This window comes from Podarcis liolepis, assembly GCF_965112155.1.
Source record: "Podarcis liolepis genome assembly, chromosome: 6".
Classification (NCBI taxonomy): Eukaryota; Metazoa; Chordata; class Lepidosauria; order Squamata; family Lacertidae; genus Podarcis; species Podarcis liolepis.
The window spans coordinates 32,541,717-32,566,373 of NC_139559.1; the positions used below are offsets into that span (position 1 = coordinate 32,541,717).

The following is a 24,657-nucleotide window of genomic DNA, read 5'->3' on the forward strand; positions in this document are numbered from 1 at the left end:
TTTGGGGTGGTGGTTAATATTTTATTAAAGTTTTGATAAATACTTGGTTAAAATTATTCAAAGTGAAAAGGGTTCAGGCCAGTGGTGCATTAGGTTTTGCAGCAGAGGCAGTGAAGTCATTGTTTTTAATTATTTTTGAATGTAACTGTTTTTACTGATAATTTTATTGTTTTATTCTTTCTGAGGTTTTCACAACCAAGTGATATATAATATTTTATGAAATAAATACGTGCAGCATACAATTGAAGGCTGCTTTATAATGTTCTTAAGTAGAGTTTTAACTTGCATAACCAAGACTGACATCATATAGCTCCTTACCTGGAACTCACTGAACTCAATCGGAGTTCCTTCTGAATAAACATGTGTAGGATTATGCCATTAGATTACAATCAGTGTATACTTACTTATCTTGGTGCCATTGAATATCAAATTACATAGAAGCATGCTGTAATATAAATTGCCCAATAATGAAATTCTCTTTAAAACATGTTGACATCTTACACATCCAAGTTACTGGCATTTTTTAATCTGCCATAAAGAGTTTAAGGGCATGATCTCTGCTATTGAACAGGGCTTGATTATGTAATGATTAAAGGATAGTGTGGGGTGCAAAACTGTAATTGTAATTTGTAGGGGGCGGGGCATACTTTATTAAGATTTCTTTTTCAGTCTGTCCTGGGCACATAACACTGTATACATATGCTTTTTAATCTCAGTCCTCTAAAGTACATGAGAAATAGTTATCTTGCAAAAGGGGTGAATTTAATGACTCATTGCACTCCTCACACAGATGGAGATGCACCACTGTGCATCTGTGTACTTATGCTTTTCTTGTGGTGTGCAGGTCAGCTAAAGATGCTGCCCGGAGTACATGAACAAAAATAGGCTTACAACATAAGCAAATTAAAGCACCCCCACTATATGTATTCAAGACATTTTGTTGTTGTTGTTTAGTCGTTTAGTCGTGGCCGATTCTTCGTGACCCCATGGACTAGAGCAGGCCAGGCACTCCTGTCTTCCACTGCCTCCCGCAGTTTGGTCAAACTCATGCTGGTAGCTTCGAGAACACTGTCCAACCATCTCGTCCTCTGTCGTCCCCTTCTCCTTGTGCCCTCCATCTTTCCCAACATCAGGGTCTTTTCCAGGGAGTCTTCTCTTCTCATGAGGTGGCCAAAGTATTGGAGCCTCAGCTTCACGATCTGTCCTTCCAGTGAGCACTCAAGGCTGATTTCCTTAAGAATGGAGAGGTTTGATCTTCTTGCAGTCCATGGGACTCTCAAGAGTCTCTTCCAACACCATAATTCAAAAGCATCAATTCTTTGGCGATCAGCCTTCTTTATGGTCCAGCTCTCAGGAAATGGTTTATTAGCCAGCAACACCTAGTGGGTTAGGTGCAGTGGTGTGGTAAGGGCAGGTTTTTGTGATAGAGGTCCAAGGTTCCACTCAGCAAAATGAGGAGGGCTGGCTTATCACATTTTGAAGTCAATGAGGCAATGCATGTTACAGTCAAAGGATTGTAATAAACCCAGCGAAACCATGGCAGTCCTGTTTTGCATTGTCTGGTGGCACCATACGGATGTAACACAGCATAAGCTTTTATGGACTGTAGTCTACTGCATTGGGTGTAACAAAGTTCTAAAACAAGTTGGCAAGTGTTTCTCAGTATTTGATTTTATTTAAAAACATTAAAAACTCTCTCTGTGTGTGCACGCGCGCTGCAAGATGTACATATATGTGGTTATAGATGAATTGTTCTGCAATGGGGTAAGTGAGAATCTGTGACAATTAAATCTTAAATATCTGCAAAATCAGCACAGAGTATTCATAATATATCTATTTTATTTTTGTTCCATAAAATTTATATACCACTTGACTGTAGGAAAAATCCAAGGCAGTTTGCAAAAAGAAAAGAAAAGATAAAGTAATCAGAATTATCACTATTTTTTTTAACCAACCATAATTTAAAACATAAAGTTCAAACCACAATAGAATAGACTAGAAACAAATTAAAACCCGTACAAACTTGCAAAATATCTGGGTAGGCTTCACGGGTGTAGTCTGGGGGGGGGGGCAGTCCCCCCAAGATCCACAAAAATTATTGACAAGCATTGAAAGTACTCAGTTATCTAAGGTTCTATCCCTCCACCCCAGCAGAAGCCCCCCGCAATGTCCTATTTACGGGGTATTTTTACACCTGATTCCCTTTAAAAAAAAAGCTGAACCACGTTGGCTGCCCATCCCTAACAAAAACAAGAATATCCCGCAGGCGCCCAAAGCAGCTGTGATTTCTGCTAACGAAACTTCAGCAGCCTGGAACGGAGAGCGCAGTTCGATTTCGCGCCCGAAGAGTCGGCGAAAACCTGATTGTGCCGTTTCCCCGCTTGGAGCCGCTCCGCCCTCCGCTCTCGCTGGCCAATCCGTAGTAGGTCGCATTTTGACGGACACTTCGAACGCCCATTCACGGCGTGGCCCGTGCAAAGCATGTCGGGCCTTCGTGCTTCTACCCTGAGGCAGCGGGTTTTTCTAAATCCCTCCCGAACCTCGACTTCCTTCCAGCTTTGCTGCAGCTGCCGATCCATTCTGAAAGGGCGGGAAAGGCAGCGGAAGGTCCCGCTTCTTCAGAAACCGAGAGGGGTTCGTAAGCACCGGGTGGGTTTCGTGCGGGGGTCTCGCAGGCCGCCTTGGCAAAGGAAGCCCTCCGAGGCGGGGCGGGGAGAGCCGGTTCACACTGGCGCTTCCCCTTCAGTTTCGCACGGGGAGAGGGGAGGAGGAATAGCCCTCCCTCTGCATGTACTGAGGCTCGAATTATGGGTGTTATAATTGCTATTACCTTTATTTTGCTATCCTAACTGGCACCCTCAGGTCCCCAGGGCGGGTTACAACAATTAAAAGTTGTGTGTATGTATATATATGTGTGTGTGTGTGTGTGTGTGTGTGTGTGTGTCGGTCCACACATACACTATATATATACACATACACTATATCTATATATAGTGTCAAAAGCCAGGGAGACTTTGTATGTTTGTGTGTGTATATACACACACACACTCTCACTCTCTCTATATATATATATAAAATCTACACACACTGTACATTCTCTCTCTCTCTCTCTATATATATATATAATATATAGTGTTAAAAGCCAGGGAGAAGAGACAATGAAATCAAAACTGCAGCTCCCCGACTGACTCCCATTTTTAACAAAATGCCCCCCCCCCTCTAGCCTTCCTTAAAAACAGTAGGACGGGGCCTGGCTGCCTCCTGGAGCTGAAGGTCTACTTCCACCTACTTGAAGGACTGCCTCGCCCCCAATGTGTACCCCCTTCACTGCTTAGATCTGCAGAACTCACACTTTTACAAGTGCTGTATCACGTTTGCCCCACGTTTACAAGTCAACAGCACCCTCACTTCAGAACTCCCTGCACGTTAATATTAGGCAGGTTCCTTCCCTGTATTTTTCTCCCCCCAGTGCTCGCTAAAGCCTTCTTTGTTCATGAAAGCGTACCCAGGCATATAATTTTAGTAACTGTGATGTGTTTAAAAATGGCTGGTTTTATTTTATATTCTCTCCCCACCCTGCCCATTGGCTGGGGGAAGTGGGGGAGCCCCATTGTGCATATGGAAGTTCTTGCATGGGTGTCTGCTGATGGGACTCCTTAGTTGAATCCTGCTCAGTGATACCCACCAGTAGTAATGCTACTTTCCTACCAGGGTGGGAGGGAGCCTAACTTCTTTAAAAGACACCTCCACAGAAGCCAGTAAAGTCTATAAATCTGATGCCCACCCTTTTCCACATAGCATAAGTTGATTGAAAAGGCATGCTCTCTCCAACTACAGTAGTACCTTGGGTTACAAACACCTCAGTTACAAACACTCCGGGATACAGACTCCGCTAACCCGGAAGTAGTACCTTGGGTTAAGAACTTTACCTCAGGATGAGATCAGAAATCGCATGCTGGTGGCGCAGCGGCAACGGAAGGCCCCATTAGCTAAAGTGGTACCTCAGGTTAAGAACAGTTTCAGGTTAAGAATGGACCTCCGGAATGAGTTAAGTTCGTAACCAGAGGTACCACTGTACTCCTGAAATATTGTGCTGCCTTGCCCACTAATAGATCTCAGCCTAGTGTTTAATGATCTCTACAAGATCATATACAAGTTGCAAAAACGTTACCTAGTATCTCAGTCCTATTTAATATTGATTGATGTAAAACATGAGTGCTTCTGACATGAATAAATTGTTTTGATAGTGATCTCTAAGTGTGAGACTGGTTCTGGATCAGCATTTCTAGTCTAAACAGGCTACAATCCTTTTTTAAAAAACTTACACAGCTACCTGAAAATTCTGCTACTACCACACTGACATGCAATTCATTATCAGAAAGGATTTATAGTTGCTGAAATTAGAAAAGTTAAATGATGCAAATTTCCCCTACACTATTGCAGAACAATGCAAAGGGCTTCACGACTTAAGAGGGAGCTGCATTTGCTGACTACACAGCCGCCGCCAGGAATTACTTGCTGGCAGAATGGAAGCTGTATAGATGATCTTCAAGCCCGTATGTATCTGTCTGGATTCGATCTTTTCTGCCCTCCATACCTCAGTAACCCAGCAACAATAAACAAAACAATATACAAATAGTTAGAGGTTAGAATCTATAACTTATATACATAAGCATTAATTAAAAGTTCCAGAGAACTTTCAGTTTTGCCTTTTCTGTATGCATGCAAATATACTGCATACTGTATTTAGAAGCAAGTTCCATAAAAAAGTTGGATTTGTTTCAGAGTAAACTTGTGTGGTGCCAAAAAGCATGCAGTGAAGGATGGTGGGGAGCTGCAGTCCAACCACTTCTGGAGAGCTATGGATTCCCCAGCCCTTTTCTAGTTTGTTTTGATGCAATTATTTCATTTAGTTTTTTGCCAATGATTCACAGGAATTTGAGGAAATGTTGCTTAAGAAGCTGAACTTAGTTGTGATTAATAATGAAAGGGAAGGTGTTGTGTATATCAGAATTATGTATACAGTCATACCTCGGGTTACAGCCGCTTCAGGTTGCGTCTTTTCGGGTTGCGGACTGCCGAAATCCAGAAGTACCGGAACGGATTACTTCCGGGTTTCGGCGGTCGTGCATGCACAGAAGCGCTAAATTGTGCTTTGCGCATGTGCAGACGTGGATTGCGAAGGTGCATACCGCACGGATCACGTTCGCAACCCATGCGTCCACTGTATAATCCATAAAAAGTAAAGATACTAGGTCATCTGCATAGCAGGAAATAGAGAAGTAGCTCCTTTTTCTAAAACAAGTGTTTGGTGTAGCAAAGATTAGAAGATGCTCATAATTTTCTAATTCTTTTTGGACAGAAATTTATTTTGTTAGCCAGTATAAAGATCCTTTCCTGGAAGATAAAAATACATCTTCATCCAAGTCTTTTTAGAATTCTGGCACTGAACAATAAGTCTGAAAAATAAATAATTATTACATTCCTTGTAACTTTTGTTCTTTTCCTGCCTAGTTCCTTGGATGGATGGATTTTGAAGATATGAATATATTGTGGCTTATGTGATCAAACTTTGTTTTTGCAGTGACTGAAGCAGTCACCTAAAGAGGGCAGTATTGTTGTATCTTAATATGTCTTTTTCTCTTTAGAAATGTTGGGTTCTGCAGATACACCATACGAGAAAGGAATTTTTAACTTGGAAATAGTTGTGCCTGAAAGTTAAGTGGATTTTTGAAAATCTTTTGTGCTTCAATGTATTAAGCAGATATGGAATGGTAGGTTTGTTAAATACAGCTCATGAGACTGCAGTTCCTTTTACAGGATTAGGAACTAGAGAGCTGTTAAACTGCTTTAAGATCAAGCTGATTCCTCTAGATCACGCATGTCCAACAGGGAGTAGATTGCAGGCGTTTGGAAGCTGGACGTGCCTGCTCTAGATCTAGTAAGGGAGCTCAATGTTATGCCAATGGGTGCAACAGGAGTCCTCCTAACCCTCCAAACAATAGCTTTTGGTGGCATGTAGGGGACTGCAGAGGTAAGGAAGTGTAAACCCTGTTTGCTTAAATAGGATACCACAATTGGATATCACACTTATTGTTCTGCCCGGACACTGAGGTCCAGCACTGAGGGTCTTCTGGTGGTTCCCTTGCTGCGAGAAGCCAAGTTACAGGGAACCAGGCAGAGAACCTTCTCGGTAGTGGCACCCGCCCTGTGGAACGCCCTCCCACCAGATGTCAAAGAGAAAAACAGCTACCAGGCTTTAAGAAGACATCTTAAGGCAGCCCTGTTTAGAGAAGCTTTTAATGTTTAATAGACTATTGTATTTTAATATTTTGTTGGAAGCCGCCCAGAGTGGCTGGGGAAACCCAGCCAGATTGGCAGGGTACAAATAATAAATTATGATGATGATGATGATGCTCGTGCATGTTCAGAAATGGATAAGAACGAGCGATTTGTGGGTGTTAACTTGTGAAAATTCTCTTTCAAAATAAGAGAACTAATTGTTTTTTAATTAGGTATCCATTTGAACCCCCAAAGATACGCTTTCTGACTCCCATCTACCATCCCAACATTGACTCAGCTGGAAGAATTTGCCTTGATGTTCTCAGATTGCCACCTAAGGTAATGAGTTGCCTCTCTTACAGGGATTGATGAGAGCAGCAGTAGGCCTCCTGGCACAGCTGTTCCTATCTGCAAGTGCAGATCCTGCTATGTGTATTGGTTGAAAGAGGCCACTTGCTTGTATTTCTCTACTGAGGAGACCTGGACAGAAACAGTTACAGTCAGCTGGTCTAAGCTCCTTGTAAACCTCATCTTTTCTTAATTGCCTTTGGTGTGTGTGTGGCACAGGTGGGATTGATGCTTTTGGGGTTTTGAGTACCACATATTTTTTCAGCATGTTGATCTGGCTATGCATATTGATAATACTGAAGTTTGTGAGTGTCACTGTGATTGTTGCTAAACAGGGTTTGGAGGGGGGAGGGAATAGTTTGCTGGGGGTTATTCTAAGATTTTTCAGAAGTACATAGAGTTAAACAAAAGAGTTAAACACCCTTCCAAAACCAACTCAATAAATATAGAGGATGAAGGGTGGTCTCCTCAAGCCATGGAATGTAGAGTGAGATTTAGAAAAGAGAATTTAGGGAAGGAATGTGAATTGGACTACTTAAGCCCCTCACCACTATCTGGAGGAAACAGAAGCACTCCTGTTATTGGAAGAGAGTACATGGCAACATTTTGTTGCATGTCACACTTGTATATATTAATTGACATACAGGTTGCTTCTAAATTTCTGCAATGTTGCCCAGAAAATCTTGGGGGAAATTATAGCTTGGGCCTGCAAAGTAACTCCCAACAAAACACACTTCTTTTTGTATCATAATACCTCCACTCATCCAAGTAATTTTTCGTTCTGTGCAGGGTGCATGGAGACCGTCTTTGAATATTGCAACTTTGCTGACTTCAATACAGATACTTATGAATGAACCCAACCCTGATGACCCCCTCATGGCTGACATAGTAAGTTTCCTCCTTTATTTTGGTGGAATGTGTGTTGTATTTTTGGAAGCTATAACTATGCTATAACTCTGTCTGTGAAGGGATGTGAAGAAACCACAGAGTGCAATAGATGTACCTCTTACAGTTCATTTCTTTGGGGTACAAATTTTCCAGTAATACAACTGAGAAAAGGCCATGTTGACCTAGAAGTGGGGGTGGGGGTGGGGAGAGGTGGGAGATGCTCAAATAGAATTTGTTTTGTTGACAGTGAGGTCAACGCTTTCTACCTTGAAACATCATGCTTAAAAATGGATGGATGGGTATATATGTGTTGCATACAGGATACAAAATATGGCGATTGCAGTCTTCCTAAATACCTAGTGTGGTTAAGTAGTCTTCCATGCGGTCTAGTAAATCTGTCATCAAACGTAACTATGGTCTTATGGTTGAGAGGCCATAATTATCCTTGTCTCTTACTTTTTCCTTTTTTTTTTAATTATGTCTAGTCCTCTGAGTATAAATACAACAAGCAAACATTCCTCAAAAATGCCAGACAATGGACAGAGAAGTATGCAAGCCAGACAACAATGGTAAGGAAAGTATATCACTTTTGTTAGAGAGGAATGGGGTGTAGGTTAATCTTCACATGTGCAGTCTTGCTGTGCCCAACGGAATACTTCAAATCTGCGTCACCTATAATTGCCCATCTTCCTATAATTGAGTTTGTGGGATGGAAATACTATGAATGTGCCATGAAACACAAGTGTCTGGATTAACGTCTCCCTTGTAGACTACCTTTTCTGGCAATGGGAGTTTTTGTTTTGCTTTCTTGGCCACGTTGTCATAACTCTAAAATGTCATAGAAAAATGCAGGGATTGTTCAGAGTTTATTGTATTTTATTTGTGTCTGATCTTGTAGAATTTGCCTTGGGTAAGAATATTTGGAAGTTACCCTATTGCAAACATTTTATGTGGAATATTATTTGGCTTGCAGTATGGTTCTAAATCTGCAGACGGCACACATCCTCCATGTATTTGTATGAGGGGAGGAATTCATCAGCAGAGACGCAGATCTTTTGGTAAAATCATTCCGGTATGCCAGGCCAAACGCATTGATTCCAGGGAAATTTAGGCTGTAGGATCAGCCTTGTTCACTGATCTGGGAAATAATTTCTAGAAATTCTCCCAGTTGCATCTGGTCTATATGCAGCGAAACAAGTTTCTTTTTTTAATACAGTAAGCCCACAACTTAGGCACATTTAACTTGTGCACATTCAGCTTTATGCGCTTGGCAATGAATGAATGAATGAATGAATGAATGAATGGCAGGTGTCCGACTTTGGCAATTCTACCTGTGTTTTTGCTTCATGTGATTTTGGCTTTAGGTGTGATCCCTGGAACACAACTCCCGCGTAAGTTGCAGGCTCACTGTAGAGGGAGATTCATATAACTTAGTTCACCGTTGACACCTTATATTGCTTAAACTAACTTGAGAAGCTAGTTTGATGGCTGCTGATACAGTTTTAAAGGGTGCATGCGACCACAGAGCACACCAGGAAGCTTCAGAGATTGGTCTGCCAATATTATTCGCCTACATCATGCAAGGACCATTAGGGTCCCTGCAAAAAGAATCAGTTAGGTTTCCATAGAGGGTAGTTAATACCCTTCCTGTGAACTAACCACTGTAAACACTTTCAAAGATGAGTGCTTTTAACCTGAATGTCAAGCTGCTCACCTGCAGGGCTTTAAACCATTGTGCTCCAGAGTCAGGTTAGAAGGAGATAAGCTTGTAATGAGATGAAGGTCTATCCTCATCAAACAAGTCTACCAGTGTACAGTCGTACCTTGGAAGTCAAACAGAATCCATTCCGGAAGTCCGTCTGACTTCCAAAACATTCGGAAACCAAAGCGCAGCTTCTGATTGGCTGCAGGAAGTTCTGTCGGACGTTCCCAAAATAGTTCGCAAACCAGAACAGTCACTTCCATGTTGGCAGTGTTTGGGAGCCAAAACGTTCGAGAACTAAGCTGTTCGAAAACCAAGGTACGACTGTAGTTATTCTGGCCTCTTCCCAGTCACAGAATTGGTTATAGCATTCCAGACAAGCAAACTGGGTCATTTGAGGAGTGGAGAGGAGATGGCAAAGCATGGTTAAGGGCAGGCTGAGAGATTGTCTTTTGACATTCTGCTACCTCGGGTTAAGTACTTAATTCATTCTGGAGGTCCGTTCTTAACCTGAATCGGTTCTTAACCTGAAGCACCACTTTAGCTAATATGGCCTCCTGCTGCTGCCGCGCTGCCGGAGCAAGATTTCTGTTCTTATCCTGAAGCAAAGTTCTTAACCTGAAGCACTATTTCTGGGTTAGCGGAGTGTGTAACCTGAAGCGTATGTAACCTGAAGTGTATGTAACCCGAGGTACCACTGTATGCCTGATTCCTCTCACAGTGCATTTCTGAAGTTTTTCCATATAGAGCTTGATAACTTCAAAATGATGGGGATGTAGTTTTTGGCTATGGTCTTAATGCTTGATAGGATATTTCACCTCCTACTGTAACTTCTGTCTGAAAGCATTGCTCTTCCATTTCTTCAGTGAGCATGGATTACCATTCCAAAAGCCCTAGGCTGCAGGTGTTACAGTTTTCGTTTGTTATCATGGTATATATTTTTGTGTTGTAAACTGCCCTGTTATCCTTGGATGAAGGGCGGAATAGAAATTTAATAAGTAATAATAATTTCCTCCACTTGCAGTCTGAAGTGGTACAGTCCATTCTGCCACCTCCATCACTTTGACCTTATTCAGTCTTTACTTGCATGTAGGGGCACTGCCATTACAAAAGGGGCTGTGCCTTTAGACTTCCCCCATTGTTGCATGGTTGTTTCTGTATTCCAAGTGTTCAGGCCAGACGTCTGTAGTGGGAGACAGCTGTTCTCTTGTAGGCTTCCTGCACTTTTTAGAACTCTTAATTGTTCAAGCATTTGGCTGGCTCCCTATTCAATCTGGTTTAGAACCCTGATTTCCTTGCCTTTCTTCTGTAACTTTTCACTTGTCTGTTCAAAAAGTGGATCCCTAACTTTCTGTTCATTGTAGTTGCTCATTATTAGCATAGAATGGACAAATCAAAAGACTGGTGGGCAAATGAGACTTGGGTCTTAGTTATATTTAGGAGCTAAGGAGTCAGGGCAACTCCCAAGCAAAACATGTTTGGGAGTGCAAATGCCACCATTCAGAGGAGCAAAGATTTAATGCATACTATAAAGGGCTGTATTCCACAGTGACTGAAAGCTGGGGAGTGAATAGAATAGCAGGAAATGAACTTTGAGGGAGCACTTACTACTGGAGTCATCCATGCTAGAGCACCCAACCCAGCACCAGCAATGAGTTCAAGCAGAAAGTAGATGTAGCAATCAGCTCTGTATAAATTATCCTGTGACATCTTCAACAGTTTTGTGTGCCCCAATAAAGCACAGAGTGGTCTTCAGTAATTCACAACTATGCCTTCTACTTTTATTGAAATTTCCAGGTAAATTGGGATGAAATTACACAGCTGAAACACTTGGGGGCACCTGACCCTTAAATAATACAGCTTCTTTCATAGTTGCACTTTCTTGTTTCTAAACTAATGTGAAGAAGCTGATTCTTCTTAGGCTGTCAGTAGAATTTCAGCTTTGGATAAATTTGGCCTGCTTGTAGAAAGAACTGATTCCTGTTCGGAGGTAGCATCTCCATGTTGCCTAGAATTTGCTTGTAAAAACTGGTATATCCAGTGCTTTTCTTATAGGCAAAAATATGCCGGTACTGCATACCCTTGAAGTGCCCCCAGAAAAAAAGTACTGGGTATATCTGTGCTATGGAAGTAATCTATGAACAGCCTGTACAAATCTTGCAGAGCCATGCATATTGTATTGCACAAATTTCTGAAAAAGTTTTTCTAGTTCCCAGAACACGTAAGAACAGTCCAGTGATGGAGGAAAAGGCACATTTTCTCTTCTGTAGCACCTCAGGTTTGGCTGTCAGGCCACTAAATGTGGTGAGCTGTATAATGAGGATCTATGGAAATTCTGTGTGGGGTGGTAAGAGGGTGAGAAATTAGCTGATTTGTGTCTTTAAAGAACAAAATGTGCCCCATGACTTTTGAAGTCTTAACTTGGGGAGTCTGCATACTTGCAAGATGTGAATGAAAGCATTGGTCCTTTGAGCAAAGTGTGAACACAGAAACCAATATTTTTCTCTCTCACTTGGTTTTCTCTGATGTTCTTCCAGACTTTGGAAACCACCGATGAAGAGAACCACCAAAGTGCAGCCAACCCACCCAAGGATTCTCACATTTCCCAGAAAAGGAAAGGAAGCAGTATCGGTGGATTGTCCAAAAGACCTTGCTCAGAAACATAGAAGCTTTGCTGTCGTGCAGTATCCCGGTCTCTAGCTCTGTGTGTGTTTCAGTGTTCCTTTCCATCTCTTAAGTAGACTTGTTGCAATTAATGTACTATTTACTCGTTATATGCAATGCCTCTAAGGCTGTGTCAGTGAAGCACTTGTCTGTTTTTAAAAACATATTATTTTACTTCTGCAGATTTCTTAAGTTCTTTACAACAATTTTGTCTTTCACTGTCTAATTTGTGTATTTTGCTGTATTTTGTGCATGTTTTGAATGAAGGCACCAATGAGAGAATAATAAATAACATATTTAGTCCTGCTATGACTAATGGTCATGAATGGTGTTTAAACTATTTCTGGAAGCTAAAGTTGTGTACCTTTAGCCTCATTTGCTGGACTACAGATGAGTGCAAATAATATTTTATATATCTGCTCCTTTCTTGGCAGCTTTGTAAGTTTGAAGACACCTTCAGCAAGTTGAGCATTGGTCTGAAGGATGCACAGTTCCAAGGATGAACTCATGGTTTGCATGCCCAGGTTTCAATCCCTCACTGTTTAATTAGAGAAGTATCTCTAGTGTGCTGGATTCCTCCTCTAAATTTAAGGTGTGACAGTGAAGACAGAAGCAGTACTAAAAACAATTAGGCATGTTTAACTGTAAAAGTGCAGCGTGAGTTTGGCTTTTCCTTGTGGACGCTGCTCTTTACCAATGTTGCTAAACCTTTAGTGCACTTTACTAAACCTGTTACATTTAATATAATATTTTTAGGTAATTAGTAGTAAAAGTGGGACATGCAACAAAATGCATCAGTGTATTCTTAGAGAAGGACACCTATTCTGGGTCAAAGCTAGAAATGAACAGGTCTTTAATCAGTATAAGTACAGCCAGTTGCGAACATACCTTTGAATAAATTACTAAAGATAACTGTACACACCCATAGCTACTGTTATACTTCCACCAAAGTAAGCAATTCTTTTGATATATAACATTATCAGAAATATAATTTTATTCACAGGCAACAAAAAATGCACCAAGCTTTCCATCTACTTTCCCATTGCATACCCACGTTGAATTAAAAATTGGTAAGTTTGTATTTTTTAAATAGTCATTTTGCAAGGTGTGTTTGAGGAAAAGTTGAGCACTTGCCTATGGAGAAGACTGGACAGTGTCTTTGTTAGAACTGGGATGTGAAGAAAATTGGACTGAAACTGTGTTTTGACTTTAATCCCAATTTTTCCAACTCTGAAAAGAACCCTAAGCATAACTCTTCTAAACAGATTATACAGTAGGTTTAAATATGGGTTCAGAACGTATTTTGGCAAAGGCGCACGCCAGCAAATTATCAGCCATACAATTTATCACATTTTGTCTTCTCCGACAGAAGGCAGTTGCTGCTACCTTCCAGCAGGAACTATATTGCCTATATGTCAATATTTGGGGTTTTCTTCCCCCAAAGTAATCCTCCTAGTGAGCAAACTGCCAAAACACTGGTAGAGGGGAAAACAATATTAGGCCATTTGAATGTATGGGAAACAGAGGTAATAAATTATTTTGGGTCACGATGGGGGTGTTAGAACATGGGAACACAAGACAAACCTGGATCAGACCAATGGCTCACCTAGTCCAGAATTCAGTTCCCCCAGGGGACAGTCAGATGCCTGCAGAAGCCTGCAAGCAGGACCTGAGCACAGCAACTGGGATTAAATTGTTAACTGGAATTAAAATTATTTTAGTGTAATCAGTTTTGCTGGGAATCTTCTACATTAAAGTATGTGTATATGTGTGTGCATGTATATACAAGCACACACAAATAGATACACAGGCAGCTCCTGATTTACGTGCATCCGATTGATGTGTGATCATGCACACATTGTGGCAACCCGGACGGGCTTATGCATGCTCTGCCATAGCACGTGATGACCCAGAACGTAGCCCCTGCGGAAATCAGGGGTTGCCTGTATATCACAAAATAGAATTCCAAAATTTATGTACAGGTGGCACAGTCTAAGATTTTAACACTCCAAAGAGACACTGAAGCAGATTTTTTAAAAAAGCCTCTTTGCACAATAAACATGTATCATTCATTCGGTATTCAGGGCAGCTGAAACAAAGCATTTATCACAGTTCAAAGTGAGGGTAGGGCAGGTTTAAATGAAAACCCCTTGTAATTTGCATCATTTTCCTAACACAATTTTAGAGAGTAGGCGATTGCATCATATAATCAAAACTTAAGCTCAGAGAGGTGCATTTGCAAGAGAACATTCTCTATTGCAGTGCTATGATGGGGAGGAGAGGGAATACTGTCCCTTGCACAGTTCCCTGAGTTTCTTCCTCCACTGCCACATACGCCACATCGTAGTGCTGAGATGGGGTAGATGAGAAACACTGTCTCTGGTAAAGAATCTCAGTTTTCATGATTAAAAAACTTTAATCCCTTTTCTCATGCTTTCATATGAAGAGGCTGTGAAAAAATGCATCATGCCTAAATAGGGTATGTGTGTCAAGGTGTGTCTTCCACGCAAATAACTTTACTTTCTCAGACTTTGTGTCCCTACCTGACTGTTGCCCCAGCTGTGTCTCTTGCATCATTTTTTTTTTGTTCAATTGTGTTTTTTTAAAATAACAAAGTCAAATCTGACAAAATCCCAATTTAGCAACCAAACTTTCAGACCAAGCATACAACTGTATACACATCTAAATTTCCACAACGTATTCCAAATACAGAATTTGAGACCATCTGGACTGGTATAGAATGTATAGAATTGTAGAGGTTCTCAGTATTTCATTATACTATGTGTGTTTTTTCAAATGACTATGCTATTACTAAGATTTTTCAAAAATTGAAGGAACTCTGGAGAGCTTAGTTCACATTCCAATCCTTGTGGGTTAGCCAGCTATATTAATCTGCCTTAAAAACAACAACTTTGATGTACCGTTTTGTTCTTCAGCTATCTGAAGTCACAGGCTATCAAAATTGTGTATAAGCCTTCTTTAAAGCCGACTGTCACTGAAGTGGGAGTGTTCATTCATTCATCTCCTTGGGCCTTCCTATAAAGGCATGAAATGCAAGACCCAGATAAGATTTGGGGGTGGGGAGGGGTTTTCTTGAAGAGTTGATATAATGCTTCAGCAGCTAGTTTGTCTTTGGTGCTGTCAAGTCAGACTCCTTTATTAAAAGAGAGGCTTTCACTTTCTGTCTGAGATTATGTCTGTCTTGTCCCCCCCATATTTCCCAAACCACACTTGCTGTGATGTTAAATAATGCTGGTACTTCCTAGCATACACACTGGAGCTTGCTCGCCTTCATGCATGTCACTAGAGAACTCTTAAACCTGATGACTGGCAACTGAACACATGAACCAACTCAGCTGGAAAACATTGAGTTTATATCTGTGGCGATACATCTGTGATAAGATTATGCCTAGACACAAGCTGTCACAAGGAATGAGCATGTAGGGACAAGCCTGTGGGTTTGTGGTTCCCCAACTAAATCATAGAAACAAAATAAAGCATGGTTTTCAAATTAACAATTTTTTAATTTTCTACAAGGTCTTCCAGAGTGCTTTACACATCAATATACAAAAAAAAAAAAAAATGACACAAGGTCAAAAAGAGAGGGCAAATGGCTATATAGCTCTCTATATAAATATACACATAATATACAAACACTCTCATGCTAGCATCGTATGCCATCATATATGGCAATGTGTATATACAGACAATAACAAACATGGTGTGTATAAAGGCATTTAAATTGATACTTCCTGTGGTTGATTTTGGACGTATTGATGCTACAAGTTGTAGGAATTTTGCATTTCTAAAAGTTGACTGAGCTGCGCTCAAACTTACAGCCCCAAGGAGGACAATTCTTTCCAGGTATGGATGGTTAATACTAATTCTAGTTCTGGAGAAGCTGAGGAGCAAAAGGGCTTACCCCTATATGTGTTACATCTTTTTCTCTAGGCCATAATGAATCGTCCCAAGACATTTAAGCCAGCTTCCATTCATACACTGTATTGAAGTAAGCCAAAGTAGCAAGTGGGGACTTCAAGAGTTCTGGAGTTCTACCCAACCAGAACACTGTAGTAACCAAAATTATTCCAGCAGAATCATCCTTAAGGGGATTGAAGGAAAAGGCACCTGGTGTGTTTGTAACATTTTTCCACATCCTTCTCTGTGTTTCATTCTACATTTCTCTCCTGAAAATATTAAGAACTTTCCTAAAAGCAGAACTACATATGTAGTCTAGACTATATGCTTGATAGTGTGCTCTGCAAGGTATTAAAATGTTAGCAATAAAATCCCCTACGACAGGAATTTTTTCCTACCTCCCTTGACAAGTTATTAATTGATAACTATGCCTTCTCAGAAAAAAAGAGGAAAAAAACCAGCCTGGAAATTAACCTGGACAATTCCAGCAAGCTGTAGTTGTTAAACAGTTGGGATAATTTCTGTATCTTGCTCTTTCTAGAAGCATCCATCAAGATCCATCAAGCAGCAAGTTATATCTTAACCTTCTATTGGCTTCAATTAAGGTTCGTTCCTGTGCCAATCAAGATTTAGTCCTGTGTCACTGTTTCCCATCTGTCAGTAGGACTATAGTTCTTACTGAGAGCATAGGTACTTTTAGGTGGAAAAGCAAGAGATGTGAGTTTGCTTTCATGATTTCTATATGCAAGTTGCAAAGAAGGCGAGAGGATAATTGAAGGCTGAATTGCAGAACCGGAGCAATGCAACTGGATTCTGGAATCTAAATCATTGGGCTTTAGCTGCAATTGCCCTTTGTCAGGCTTGGCTTAGAGGGCAAGAAGACTTTTTTATGTTGGGGATTTCTGGGTTATGGTGAATATATCTGGGCTTTAAATTTCTTCTCTTCAGTCTTTCACTGTACTCAAGTCTTCTTCCTTGCAACACCAGCAGTTTTTTTAAAAAATGAGGGGGCGCTACAAGGTAGAATATCTATCCATTATGTGCTCATTGGGATGAGTTTACATGAGTTCCAAAAGATTATGGAAACACACCAAATTCATTACACTGCATTTTAGCTCATGTTTTGCATTTATGGGCTTCAGTGACACCAGGAACAAGCAGGTCATTCTACCCTAAATGGTGAACCTAAAATATGGCATGGTTTGGCTCTTGACATGGCACAACCTTGGTGAGATCTAATCCTGACTTTGTCACTGCCCTGGGATTCTCACTTCATTTTTAGGTGCCTTAGAAGTAAATTTTAGACATCTGCAGCCTGGATAGGTGCATCATTGCTAAAAAAGAGAGACCAGGATTAATGAAACTGAAGCATCCCAAGTTAAAGAATAGTATGTTACCTGCAGCTCCTCTTCTCCATTTGTAGAACAGAACTGATGGCACACCTCATTACAGAGAATGAAGAGGAAAGACTGGGGTGCAATTCATATGTTCAGTTGGTGTTGCACGATCTACCCTGGCAGACATTGTCATGTCTATACAGCAGCTCAGTCACTGCCTTATTTGTCATCTGTTATCGTTCTAAGGCAAGGTTAATTGGGGATAGCACTCTGTTGCCTGCTCCACATAATTTATGAGGAGCAGGACCAGATGTATCCTGGGAAGCTGGGAAACTGCATCATAGTTGGTTAGCTGTTTCTCGTTTTGCTACATTTTGGTTTGCTGTTGTGTGTCAGAAGATTTTAACTCAATGGTCCCCTGGTCGTCGTCTCCCCTTGAAGGACCCACACTACCTTACACACTGGTGTGGCAAGAGAGCAGAAGACAATGCTCCAGTAAGCTAGGATACATGGAGTTGGCAGCACCTTGCAGGCTCTCAAGGCCTCCCCCCCCCCCAGAAGAAGCAATAAACTGTGCCACCCTTTCCCCTGAACAGCCATTGTCCAAAGCTGTTGGTGGCTACAGGTGGGCTCTTGCGTAGGCTTTTCACAGAGTGAATGTGTACCAGGTCTGGGAGGTTGAACGACTGTTTATAAGTGAGACGTGAAGGCTGGTGCAGGCGGTGTGGAAAACAAGGCAATCCTAAGGCTGCTCCTTGCCGGGTCTCTGCTTTCCGATGTGATGAGCAACTCATCATCAGCAAGGTAGGACAGGTGAGTGGAGAAGCCACTGTCGTGTCCTCCGGCACCTGCCTTTTGCTGGTGTGGGATGAGAGTCACTGATGGGTAGCTGTAGGCATCTAGTACCGACGAGCACCTAGGAGGCACTCTGAAGATGTCTGGTGCCTCAAATATATGATCCATGTCAGAGAAAGCAACCAGGGCCTGGGTAGAGTCATACGAGCTCTTCTCTGGGTCCTCTGACACGTAGGACTGGGCGCAGTTCTCCCGGGCCTGGCTCTTCTGCCTCAGGAGCCGTAGGTCATCTCTGAAGTGTGGGTTAAACAGCAGGTAGAGCAGGGGGTTCAGGCAGGCTGGCAGAGGAAGCACCACCAGCAGCACAGACTTGATGACTTCGGGGGTAATGAGGAAGAGGCTGAGCATGGAAGAGAAGGTCAGGAAGGCCACGGGGCAATAGAGAAGGCAGTTGGTGAAAATGAGCCAAGCCACATGCTTGATCATAGCACAGTCCCAGACAGAGTCAAACTCTCCTTTCAGCAGGTTGCAATAGAGGCGGATGTATGTTCCAGTGATAATGAGAAAGCAGAGGGTGTTGACCAGCACCAGGGCCACCATGAACCCCAGCATGGAAGGCTTCCCATCCAGGAGTGGGTAGGGTAGGCAGAGGGGGGATGCCCCGTACTCCCCAACAGAGAAGAGCGGCAGTGCTGCAGCCACTGAAGACAGCCCCAGGCAACTCAGCGCACCTGCCTTGACGGTGCCGAAAGACGGCACCTTCCCATAGGTCCGCATGCATGACACCGAGAGACTGCACTGCACGGCGGCCAGGGTCAGCAGAAGGATGGAAGCCTCCGAAGCAAACACCGACAGGAAGCCCGTCACCTGGCACCCTGCGCCCATCTCCCACCGGGCCCCGTATTTCGCAAAGTGACCAAAGGTGATGGCGTCCACAAAGGCCAGGATGGCGCAGTACGTGCCCGTCAGCATGTTGGCTCCAGCAATGGCGCCAATGACAAACTTGACGGGGGACAGATAGCCGGGCGAAGCAAAGACAACCGCCATGACCAGCCCATTGCACAGCATGGAGACCAGCGTGATCAGCCAGACACCCAGGCGGATGACCCAGCTCTCAAACAGGTGGTCGCAGGGCTTGAAGGGGCCTGGAAGAAAAGAAGGAAGGAGCCACATTATAAACTGGATGCGGCAGCAGAGCAGCTGGCACAAGGCACTGCTGAGTACAGGATTGTGGCTCTGTAGTACAGCATCCGCTTTGCATGCAGAAGGTCCCAAGTTCAATCCCTGACATCTGTTAACGTAGGAACTACTGAGCTAGGTGGACTATTGGTTTGACTCTGTATAAGGCAGCTTCTTAGGACATTTGACCATTTTGCTCCACTTATATCTGAGGAAGCAACAGGCACTTACTGAACAAGCAAGCAGAGGCTGAGGGACATCATGGCTGCAATTTAAGGAGGTTCAATGCAGAAGGCGGGTCTTGTACATGCAGCTCTACAGCTTTAAAACCAGTTGCCGCAACCAGGATTTTGGAGCAGAATGTTCACAGAACAAAACGCTTCTTTTTCATTCTGATTCCGCTTATGGAGCTGGTGGGGTGGGGCAAAGAGCTAGATGGGGCACGGAAGACTGCCCCAGGCTACAACAATCCTGCTCACCCCCTCCTGAGATTTCACAAACATTGACATTCACTTTCTTTGTGGCATTAAAGACTAGAAAAATAGCTTTTCGAAAAGGGGGGTTACAAATTTGCTGAATCCTTCACCCACTCCCAATTCCGTGCTTGCATAATTCAACCACAAAAGAACACAATTCTGAATGGAGCGATGTATGTAACACTCATCTGTTGCCACCACAGAAATAGTATTTGCTGGCTTCCCTTGCAACACGTATAGCAACCATCCTTTTATTTAAAAGATTTATGCGCTGTGCTTCACGACTACTTCTTACCAGGGCTTGGGGTACACTGGATGTTGGGGTGCAGCTTTGAATCCTCAAGTTCCAGCTGGAAATCATCCATATCCAGGTCATCTGGAAAGTCATACAGAAAGAAAGACCAACATCACAGGGGTGTTAATGCTTAGCTTTGCATTGTGAGCCAGACCGGTAGCTTGTTTTCATAAAGTCACTGCTGTTAAAATGGAAAGAGAGCCATCTTTGTTACACATTCCTATGTTTCTTAATCTCATAACTGGAACAATAAACCTCAGGAACATGATAGTTTATGACTTACATGACGAGGAGGAAAAAGGTGGGGTAAATAACAACAACAACAACAACAACAACAACAACAACAACAACAACATCCTATTCAAAACCAAAAAGTCAGCCCTTAATTTTGAGCCGGCTCAATCAGGTAAATGGCCGATCAAGTCCAGCATCCTGTTCTCATGGTGGCCAACAAGATGTTGGGTAAAGATTCCTGCACTGCCGGGGGGTTGGGCTAGATGACCCTCATGGTCCCTTCCAACTCTACAGTTCTATGATTTTATGTAGGAAACCCACAAGCAGGACGCAAGCACAAGAACGCTCTCACTCCCTGTTATACATAGGGTAGGGCAGAAAAACGAGTTACACCCGGAGAAAACTGAATTTGAAATGTTAAAAATGGGGGGGGGGGAATTCCGCAAAGTTTATCAAATGTTACTAAAGAAGCCTTTTCAAGGAAGGCAGGTCTATTTGGAGAACTGAAACCAAGTATGTAACACAGGTCTGGATGAGGTGTGAGGGTTTTTTTTGTTTTTTTTAAGTGAGGAATTAGCTTTTTTGGTGGCTGCATGTTATAAAGGCAACTGTGTTGGACGGCCATGCAATGGCATCAGATACAGTCAAAGAGTAGAAGGGCAGGACAGTACATGTTGGTTCTGTAAAGAGAGAAAAAGGGAGTTCTAGCATATGTAGTGGAAATTCCCAAAAGCAGAACAGGAAAAGTTTGGTCTATGGAGGCTGGTGTCATTAACAAACATTTCCCAAAGTTTCCTTTAACAGGTCTACTGAATTCTGTGAAGCATAGCGTTCCAGAAAAATGTCAGGCACAAATACTACATATACTTACTTTGGCCAGAATTTTATTTGCTAGACTTCTGAAGGAAAGCCAAAAGCCAGGTCGATTACGGTTATAGGAGCAATTAGCAGTTATTAAATTAACAGTGATGATGAAAAATCATGAGAACTCTAAAGAGGATTTGAGTAGTCCAAACCCAGTGGTCCATCCCGTTAAGAGACACAGAAATAAATATTTTTATATAGATAAATAAGTTTCAGCAATGGGAATTGATTGCACACTGTTACAGAATACAAATTTGTATTTCTGATAAGGTAATGTGTTTTGCTCTTTTCTATAATAAGCATCATGGGGTACTGTCGTTATATGTGATTTTATAATTTACTGTGGTTTCAGATTTTTTTATTTTAAAAAAAGAATCTACCAAAATGGTTGTACTTTGCTGAGCATTAAAGGGAATTTTCCATAGCTTAAATACGAAAGTCTGTTATCTCAGCGAGAGCATAGGTATGCTGCCTCCTCTAAGACTTCTAGGAGCCAACTGAAATGTCCGGGTTTTGCCTAGTGCCTGATATGAACTGTCCTGGACCCTGCAGTCATTATCTGAAGCCTTTTCTCATGTGTTTCTTACACGAGAGGTCCAGAGGGTGGCAACACAAGAACAGGCCTTTTCTGGGGTGGCTCCCCCTTTCTGGAATGCCCTCCCCAGGGCAAAAACGTTTCTCTTTAACCAGGCTGATTAACATTCTACGTCCTTTTAAATGTGTTTGTGGGTAGGGGGTAATTGGTTGGTTTTTATTATGTATTTTGTGTTCTCATTTTGTATTTCTATGTTGTGAACCACCCTGTGATCTTCGGATGAAGGGCGGAATACAAATTTTAATTATCATCACAATCATCAAATAATATCTCCTAAAGCCGCATCCCCGCCCCAGCCATGCCTCTCACTGATCCTGCTTTGAACCCTCCTTGGGTATTTTTGCCTGGCTGGAAAGTATCCTTGCGCTCTGGTAATGTCTTTTGCTTGCCTGGCTGAAAAAGTTCCCCCACTCCTGAGTAGTTGCTCTGTTGGCTATTAAGGTGTGTAGCTCTGTTTTGCAGATTTCTTTGTGTGTGTAACACAATCTCTTTCTTTAAATTCTCCAGGCCCTTGGATTTGGATATTGAGCAGATCTATATTATTAGCGCACCACTGCTGGAAACATTTACCAAGGTAAATGTTTTAAATAGGGTTTTGAATGGGCAGCACTAGGCACTGAGAGAGAGCTCTGAAGGAATGTCCTTTAATAGAGGCTTGCCACTTTCCCTCGCAAGAGAAACCCTGTGTTTTTCACAGATGCAGGAATTCTATAGGGACAGTTTTCCTCATCATGGGACAAAGTAATTGCCACGAGTCTCACAGTATGGTCAGGATCTGGCCCAGACTGGCAGGCTCTAATGCAGGAGGAAGAGGAAGAGGAAGAAAAAATGACAAGGTGGGACTGAATGGTGGGAACCTCAGAGGAAGGAGGATATCTTCACCCCAACTTGAGCTACTTCAGAAAGGGGAGTAGGGATACCCACTCTCTTCCTGAACTTCCTGTGGAGCAGAGAGCCTCTGTGGAGCTGGGAAGGGCTCTGAACAGCTGAGGGCTGGGGAGGCAGAACAGGAGGGTACAGTCTTGTCACTGTTAGAATTCCTGCTCCATGACTGCAGTCATAGGATTTTTGTCTATCACATGACAGTGCATGTTTTGACTCCACAGAGTGGGAAGTGACGGAGACAGGATGTTTGTGTTACTGTGTTCCGTGAAGTGGGACTATTGTCCTTTGTTCTTTTTCTCTTTGCTGTTTGATGCTAGAGAGAGAGGGAGCCATGTTGCAGTGTTCCATGTGTGTTTATATGTTAAAAAAAGTAGATTAGCCAAAATGCTGAGTTGCTGAGGTCTGTTATGCAAGCTGCGAAGACTCTGTGGATCCCTAAGTGTGCCGATGTCTGTTGGCATCGGTCGCTGTGATGTTCAGGCAGAAGAAAGCTTTTGAAGCTCCCGAACGATCAACCAGGAGGGAGGGAACATGCCAGTCAGGCATGTGTCTCTGCCAGGGTCCTACTCAAGAGTAGGACAAGCTCCTGACAGTAACATCAAACCAGGTGCCACCTCAGCCATCTTGACATTCCTGCAAGGCAACCTAGTCTTATGACTGAGCATGCCATGCCTTGCCTTGAAAAGCATGGCGTGTAGGTTGTGGAAACTTGTTGGGACATCTTTGTTGCTCCATCCTGTTCTAACTTCTTGCCCTGCCCCTGAACTCCTGAGTTGTGACTCCTGAGCCCTGTGTCTGCTGCTGAGCCTACACTGTTACTTGCCGGAATAAAGATCTCTTTCTTCCCTACAAGATCCTCTGCATGTAAGGACAGCAATGGAGAAAGCTGCCCCTGTATAATTTCTGCCTGTCAAATAGCTGTTAGAGACAGAGAGCCTTTGTTGGGGGGGGGGATATTACAACAAATGTAGTATTAAGTATTTCTCTCTTCTGTAAGCTTTTTTCATGCCTTGAATAGTCACACACATGGACAGAATGGAATTTATGACGAATATTTCCCTAAGGAACTTTGGTTGAATGGCTGTGAGGTGTACAGCACATCACTGATGCCTCCTCATTGCAGAAATCCCAGTTCCATCCCAGCTAGGCTAGGAATATGCTGGCACCTGTAAGAGTAAGACCTGTTGCCCAGCAGTCTAGACAGCTGAGGCTCTGCTGTGTATTTTACTGGAGGTGTCAAGAACATGATTTGGGCACACTTCAAAAAAGTGCATATTCTTTCCCACAAACATCCTGCCATCCAAACAGCTGGTTGTACAAAGGAACCACACAGAGCTTCCACTGAACTTGCAGGGAAAACCCTACTCTCTGCACTGCTGGATGCAAGGCCAAGCCCAGGAGCATAACATTATAAAAGGTACACTGGGACCATTCCTTGTGGCAATTTGAACCCACTATGTGGATTCCACAGTAGAGTACCTCCTCTACTGTGACTGATGCAAAGCTTTTCCAGGAAGAGCCATGAGCAAAACAGTCCACTCAAGCATTGCCATCCCTGCTCCCCAGGAATCAGATTGTGGGTGGCCAACCAACCAGCTATTCAAAATATATTTTGTAAGTACCGTATTTTTCACCCCATAGGACGCACCGGCCCATAGGACGCATCAAGTTTTTTTGGGGGAAATAAAGAAAAAAAAATTTATTTCCCCCCCAGGCGCTTGTGGGGCAGGCAGCGGGGAGAAGCGCTCTTCTCCCCGCCGCCCGCCTTGTGATCAGGTCCGGGGACAGCAGGGAGACGCAGCGCGTCTCCCTACTGTCCCCGGAGTGGTGGGGCAGGCAGCGGGGAGAAGCGCTCTTCTCCCCTCTGTCAGCCTCCAAACCACTTCAGGAGACAGCGGGATGGCGGCGTTCCGCCTCCCTCTGTCCCCCGACCTTGTGGGGCTGGCGCTGGGGCTCTCCTGAAGCCTGGAGAGCGAGAGGGGTCGGTGCGCACCAACCCCTCTCGCTCTCCAGGCTTCAGTGAAAGCCTGCATTCGCCCCATAAGACGCACCCACATTTCCCCTTCATTTTTGGAGGGGGAAAAGTGCGTCTTATAGGGCGAAAAATATGGTAATGAAGCAACTTTCTCCAAGTTCTTCTCTTTGAAAGAGAAGGTGGCAGGAGGTAGGGTACAACCCTGAGAGTATCTTTGTGA

General features: G+C 42.9%; 2 protein-coding genes across 4 annotated transcripts in view; one reads left to right on the forward strand and one right to left on the reverse strand.

Annotated features, from left to right (window-relative positions):
• The first annotated feature begins 2,462 nt into the window (after positions 1 to 2,462).
• UBE2T (ubiquitin conjugating enzyme E2 T) lies at positions 2,463 to 12,193 on the forward strand. 3 transcript variants are annotated; one of them, XM_083508625.1, is made up of 7 exons: positions 2,463 to 2,634; positions 4,444 to 4,556; positions 5,649 to 5,716; positions 6,514 to 6,621; positions 7,420 to 7,518; positions 8,004 to 8,087; positions 11,758 to 12,193. In XM_083508625.1, exons 2-7 carry the CDS (start codon positions 4,448 to 4,450, stop codon positions 11,884 to 11,886), a joined length of 597 nt encoding a protein of 198 aa, XP_083364751.1. In that variant the 5' UTR covers positions 2,463 to 2,634; positions 4,444 to 4,447; the 3' UTR covers positions 11,887 to 12,193. The 3 variants fall into 3 exon arrangements, with proteins under 3 accessions (XP_083364751.1, XP_083364750.1, XP_083364752.1); XM_083508624.1 differs by having other exon boundaries at positions 2,464 to 2,649; XM_083508626.1 differs by lacking the exon at positions 2,463 to 2,634 and having other exon boundaries at positions 4,522 to 4,645.
• A 3,194-nt stretch (positions 12,194 to 15,387) lies between these two features.
• The window catches only part of LGR6 (leucine rich repeat containing G protein-coupled receptor 6), a 147,598-nt gene continuing 138,328 nt past the window's right edge, over positions 15,388 to 24,657 (reverse strand). The window contains exons 15-16 of the mRNA XM_083508556.1: positions 19,885 to 19,965; positions 15,388 to 19,079 (exon numbers count right to left, since the gene is read on the reverse strand). Coding sequence (XP_083364682.1) covers positions 17,830 to 19,079; positions 19,885 to 19,965 — 1,331 coding nt within the window. The 3' untranslated portion in view covers positions 15,388 to 17,829. The remainder of the gene's footprint in view (positions 19,080 to 19,884; positions 19,966 to 24,657) is intronic.

What these genes read in the sequence shown, in the direction of transcription:
- UBE2T (XM_083508625.1), top strand. Translation starts at nt 4,448, where the DNA reads ATGCAAAGGGCTTCACGACTTAAGAGGGAGCTGCATTTGCTGACTACA. An exon ending in TATAGATGATCTTCAAGCCC is followed by an intron (nt 4,557 to 5,648) that starts GTATGTATCTGT and finishes TTTTCTCTTTAG; the next exon opens with AAATGTTGGGTTCTGCAGAT. An exon ending in TTCTCAGATTGCCACCTAAG is followed by an intron (nt 6,622 to 7,419) that starts GTAATGAGTTGC and finishes CGTTCTGTGCAG; the next exon opens with GGTGCATGGAGACCGTCTTT.